This window comes from Fukomys damarensis, unplaced genomic scaffold (assembly GCF_012274545.1).
Source record: "Fukomys damarensis isolate Sample0158 unplaced genomic scaffold, DMR_v1.0_HiC HiC_scaffold_2, whole genome shotgun sequence".
In the NCBI taxonomy this organism is placed as follows: Eukaryota; Metazoa; Chordata; class Mammalia; order Rodentia; family Bathyergidae; genus Fukomys; species Fukomys damarensis.
In genome coordinates this window covers 44,385,564-44,391,313 of record NW_022900914.1, presented here as the reverse complement: position 1 = coordinate 44,391,313, position 5,750 = coordinate 44,385,564, and the positions used below count along the sequence as shown (strand labels likewise).

General features: G+C 38.0%; 1 protein-coding gene across 1 annotated transcript in view; it reads left to right on the top strand.

Moving 5' to 3' along the window:
* Cnrip1 (cannabinoid receptor interacting protein 1) overlaps positions 1-5,513 on the top strand; it is a 21,538-nt gene extending 16,025 nt beyond the window's left edge. The window contains exon 3 of the mRNA XM_010609711.1: positions 4,507-5,513. Coding sequence (XP_010608013.1) covers positions 4,507-4,671 — 165 coding nt within the window. The 3' untranslated portion in view covers positions 4,672-5,513. The remainder of the gene's footprint in view (positions 1-4,506) is intronic.
* Positions 5,514-5,750: the final 237 nt, after the last annotated feature.

The following is a 5,750-nucleotide window of genomic DNA, read 5'->3' as shown; positions in this document are numbered from 1 at the left end:
CACTAATCCCTTATGAGGGCTCCACCCTCATTCATTTGATTACTTCCCAAAGGCCCCACCTCTAAATACTGTCACACTGGAAATTTAGGCTTCAACCTGTGAGTTGTGAGGAGAGGGAGAAAACAAGTATTCGATCCATAGGAATCCTAAAAGAATTCTATATGTGATAATTCATGTAAATTCTCAGGAAGAAAAAAGAAGAAGTATTCACTGACTCTTGGCCTTTTTGCTTATATAAACGGTTTGGTACGACGATAATGGTTTCTAGCTAGGAATTAGGAATTGTTCTGGTCCTATAATGAATGAGCTGGCTATTCTTTAACCTCTGTAAATTTTAGTTTTTTCATCCATAAAACGGAAACAAACACAGGCACAAGATCAAAGTGGAATGATGTGGGTGAATGTATCATGTAGATTGCCTGTACAAATGCACAGAATTCTACTCAAGTGTAAATCGCATCACCCAGAGCCTGCCTGGGTAAACTTTCCTTGGAAGGGGCTGGTAAGAAATAGACTATAAAGGTGCTTATCTAGAATATCAGCTTTTGGAACCCCATCTGTTCTCAGCCAGATGAGAAGAAACTTTGAGCTCTAAGTATAAGACACCTGGGAGGTAGAATTCCAAAAGAAAGAACAGAAAGAAGGTGAGGGTGTGTATGTGTGTATGTAAACAATTAAGGTTCGGGAGAGAGGAAAAATACATACACAGTGAAGAGCAGTTAAGTTCCACGTAACCATGAAACTAAAGAGAAACCAAAACTGAGATACAGGCACCTAATCTCATATCTTTAGATATGAATTGGTTCTATTTTGGTCTTTTGTGCTGCTGAGAATTGTTAGATTGAGACTTTCATAGTTTTAACTTTTTTAATACATAAAAAAACTTTAAGATTTTTTCTTGCCTGTGGTCATAATCATCTCAGGTTTTTTTAATGGCTAACTTGTATTTATTTCAAAGAAGATCTCACTGTTGTTGCTAGTACGTTCTCAGGTTGCTGTTCTCTCAAAAGATTACCTGGCATTTGAAAAATATGTTTTATTAAAAAAAAATACTCTTTAGAACCGGGGATTTAGCTCAGTGGTGCCACCTTTTACCTCACAAGCACCAGGTCCCCAGATCAATTCCCTGTACAAAAAAAATTTTTTTAATTGAAATTTTAATTGAGTTTTAAAATTTGATTGCACTTAAATTTTGCAGTTTCTTGTGCCGGTTAAAGATAATATCAAACCTTTAAAAGTCTCGGTGAATTGTAAAATGAGTTTTCATTTATTCCTACTACCACTACATTGTTGTGAACAAAAATATAATTTTATTACTATAGCTGTCATGGCTGCCTTAATATCCTAAATTGATTCAAAACATTTATGTTTGATGGTCATTTGGACTTTCAGAAAAGCCAGAAGTCACACAGTGCCAAATCTGGTGAATAAAGTGGATGAGAATACATAGTAAATGTTTTTATGAGTCTTCCTTTTTTTGGCTAGTACTCAGTGGCAACATTCACTATTTTTTTTTAACCACACCTTATAAAGACACTCACAAAGAGGACTTTCAGAACTACTTCAGAAAGTGGCAATAACGATAGGTTGAGTATGTTTGAAGGGGCGAGATATTTAGAGGGAGATTAATGACAATGGATCTTTTATGGTAATAAATTTTTAAAAGTTTAAACATTCACCATATGCAGTATGCTAATCATATCCATATATGAATTGTTTTAGTCTCTTTCCTGTTTAATTGTTCTAGCCATTTTCTCACATCAACAATTCCTACCTTTTATTTCTTTTATTTGTTTATTTATTTAGTTATTTATTGGTATCAGGGATTGAACTCAGAACCTTGCTCTTGCGAGGCAGGAGGTGGAAACACTGAGCTAAATCCCTGGCCTTCAAAATAATTTTTAAATGTTGGATGCTTAGATTGCTCCTCGCAAGAAATTTAAAAACTTTTACTAAGTTTGTGATTGAATAGTATCTCTGTAATAGTTTGTATTTCTTTAATTACTAATTACATTTGAATATTTTTCGGATGCTAGCCATTTTTTAGTGATCTGTGTTCCAGGCTCTGAATATTCTTAATATTTCTTACTAATTAATTATTATAATCTTTTATGTTAAGTATAGCAACTACTTTGTAAAACTTGTAAATATAATTTTGGCCTAATTCATTCCTGATGTAAAAATTCATCATTAAATTTTGAAAATACAGATAGCATATAGAAGAAAATAAAATATTCCACCAGTTTCCAACATTAACAGACATTATTTAGCATGGAATAGTACTGCACATTCTTGATGGTTCTCTGCTTAATTCATGTGACAATATAAAATAGTGGAAAAAAATCTTTATTTCGTTACATAGTATTCATTATGTTAACATGCCATAATTAATGCTTAAAGATAAATATTCAGAGTTCAATTTTTCTTTATGCTACACTTTATAATGTCCTTTTAAAAGATGATACTTCATGTTACTTTATGATGTTCTTAATTTTTTGTTTTTGGGGTTTTTTTTGTTTTTTTTGTTTGTTTGTTTGTTTGTTTGTTTTCTGGTTTTTTGAGACAGGGTCTTACTCTGTAGTTGAGACTGACCTGGAACTCTCTATGTAGCTCAGGCTGGTCTGGAACTCACAGTGATCCTCCTGCCTCAGCCTCACGAGTGCTGAGATTACAGGCATGTGCCACCATGCCCGACTGTTCTTAAAATAGTTTACAAAGGATGGAATTTCTGGACCCTCATTTACTCACTTTAACTGGATGGAAATTACCCTTTCAAAGGCTGTACAGTTCAGTTCCCAATAGTGGAGTTTAGAAGAGCTGTATCCCAAACTGGATATTTCTGTTTTTCTTACTCAGTTTTGTTGTATAGTTTACATGTAATAAATGTATGCATTTAAATTATACAATTCAGTGATTTTCAACCAATATGCATCCATGTAACCACCACCTGATACTGAATGCTCCCATAATCCTCAAAAAGTTCCTCCTGAATATTTGCATCATCCCTTCCACCCCAGGCCCTAGGTAGCCCTGCGTGTTTCCAGTCAGTCTGGATTGTACTCTATAATTATACAGAAATTCACATACATGGAATCATACACAATATCTTCTCTGGAGTGTAAATTCTTGCTCAGTATGCCTTTGAGACCCATCCTTATTGCCTGAGCTGGCATGTCTTTTTTATTGTCAAGTAAAATACTGTTTTATAAATATACTAAAACTTGCCTATTGCCAAATAAATAAACATTTGAGTTAATTCCAATCTGGGGATATTATGAAAAAAGGCTGCTATGTTTGTATGTATAGGTCTTTAAGCCACGACTCTCTGAAAAGATATACTTTGTTTCATACCTGGAGGTTGGTGGACTCTGGGTACTACTATTTCACATCAAGCAAATTTTCCAAAGGAAATCCCAGATCTTGTTTTGGGACCAAATTAGCAGGATGAGGCAATAGTGTAGGATATAATTTTGAGAGCATCTTGGAAAGCTATCTGGGAATCACCTGATCCCCCTCCTCCTGTATCATTTGCAAAGCACAAGGCTCCTGTTGCTCACTGCCCTTCTTCTCTCCATGTCTCCTGGCTCCACACAAGTCTAAGAATCCTGCCAAGTCAGTCCCTGTCCCTTCCCATGACAGGAGGGTCATAGGAGAAAATAACAACAGTCATCATGCTGTTTAATGCCAGATCCCCTAAATAGCTCCAGAAGGTAGTAGCAGGGTCAGGCAACCCCACAGGCCACTTGAACATCTTCCCAGTGGCCTCTAGGGTATTCTGTGCCCTCTTTTCAGCTACAAGAGAAATGTATCCTTGTGCCTCAGGAGAATTCTGGGCAGTGATTTGCCTATGCTGCCTTCTAGAAGCAGAATACAAACTTCTCAGGAGCAAGAACCATTCCTTATATAAAATTTTATATGTGCAGGGTGCATACTAGATACACAAATATGATATAGGGCAAAGAAATATATATAAACCTGAACTCAATTTTCCATCAAATGGGGTCTTTAACAATCCCATCCCTCCAATAAAGTACTTGTGATTGTCCCCTCAAGTCAAATATCTTGGAATGGTAGGAGGATCACTGTATCTTATGTTTAGATGTGTTATACAGGTGTTATTTTGTACCACTGTCTTCTGAAGGAGAAATCGAAGGATAGCAGTAAGCATCATTCTCTCTCTTCTCTTCCCAGTGCCCTTTTTAGGTTAGGGACATTTTGGAGTCAAGTCTAAAACTGAGATTCTTAGAATGATTTCCAGAAAATTAAAGTTGGAAAACAAATAAATTTGGGAGTTGTTTTCATTAAAAAACAATAGGACAGCACATGCAGACAGCTTTTCAGGAAAATATCTCCAGGAGTAAAGGAACTTGGGTCATGAAAGGAAAGGGCTAAGCTTTGCAGACCTAGAGAGTCTGGCCTGGATATGCATGCTTATCAAACGCCCTGTCACTGACTTTCCACTCCCATCCACTGAGCTTTTCATGGAGCATCTTTCTTTTCCCTCAGTTCACGGACATTGGGACCTTCGAGACGGTGTGGCAAGTCAAATTCTACAATTACCACAAGCGAGACCACTGCCAGTGGGGAAGCCCCTTCTCTGTCATTGAGTATGAATGCAAGCCCAACGAGACCCGCAGTCTCATGTGGGTGAACAAGGAATCCTTCCTCTGAAGATGGCTCTTTCTGATGTTGCTGGACAGGCTTTCCAGAAACCTACTTTTAGATAAACCAGCACAAGCCTTAACCAAGGCACACTACACCATGGCTGCTTCCCATCTGGAATCAGTGAACCCCGATTATTTCCAAAGTAATTCCCCCCGATACAGTACCCCTGATGTAAAAGATCGTGAAGTACTGCCCCCCAAAATGCTCTTTCCTGTTTTCCGTGCTGGTGTTCCTGCACCCAATCGTGCTCGGTCATCCTGTTGACCACTCGTGACTGGAGCTCAGGGGAACTGACAGGCTTGTCCTGTACTTGAGGGTTCCACTGAGTGACTGTGATGGTTTGTTTCCAAGATGAGTAATCCCCCGCTTTTTTGTTGTTCATCGTTAAATCTTTAAAAATACCGATGTGTTTGGGTCCTCCCATTTGTGGTGTGGTGATGTCTACCATGCAGTGTTGGTCAGCTTTCAGAGTGGACTTTGTGAAAATGGGATACGAGCTGCAGGGAAGAGGACTTAAATGCTGTCCTTCCTATGAACAGCTCAGCTCTTCAGGGAATAAGAATGACAAAAGGACAAATATATTAAAATGATTTGTCATATATGAATACTCTTGTGAGTAATTTAAGGCTTTGTACTCTGGTGTAGTGGAAAAGGGGCAAAAGCATTGCTGTGGACCAGTGGAAAGCAAAGTGACAGGAGTCGTAGGGCCACCCCTTTGGCAAGCTACCCTAGTGTTCAAATGTGCATATTGATGGCCTCCCTGCATTCCCCTTCACTTGAACTTTGTTAAATTGTGTATGGGTCTGTAATCAACTTTTGATATTTCTTAATAAAGGCATTGAAAATCATGCTCTTGCTTGGATTCTTAATTTGGCAATAGCGAAGAGTGAACCTGTCAGTCCCCTTGGATCTTTATGCTTTAGAAAAAGGAAATGTACAGTACTTAGAGTAGAAATCCCTTATTTATTTAACAGGAGTGTTCCTGCCAGCTTCAACAAGGTAGCACAGACCCAAATATTTGGTAGGCAGTCAAAAAGTGCTTGTCCCTATTCTCACTCCTCACCCCATTCCTCCTGTGGTGACCG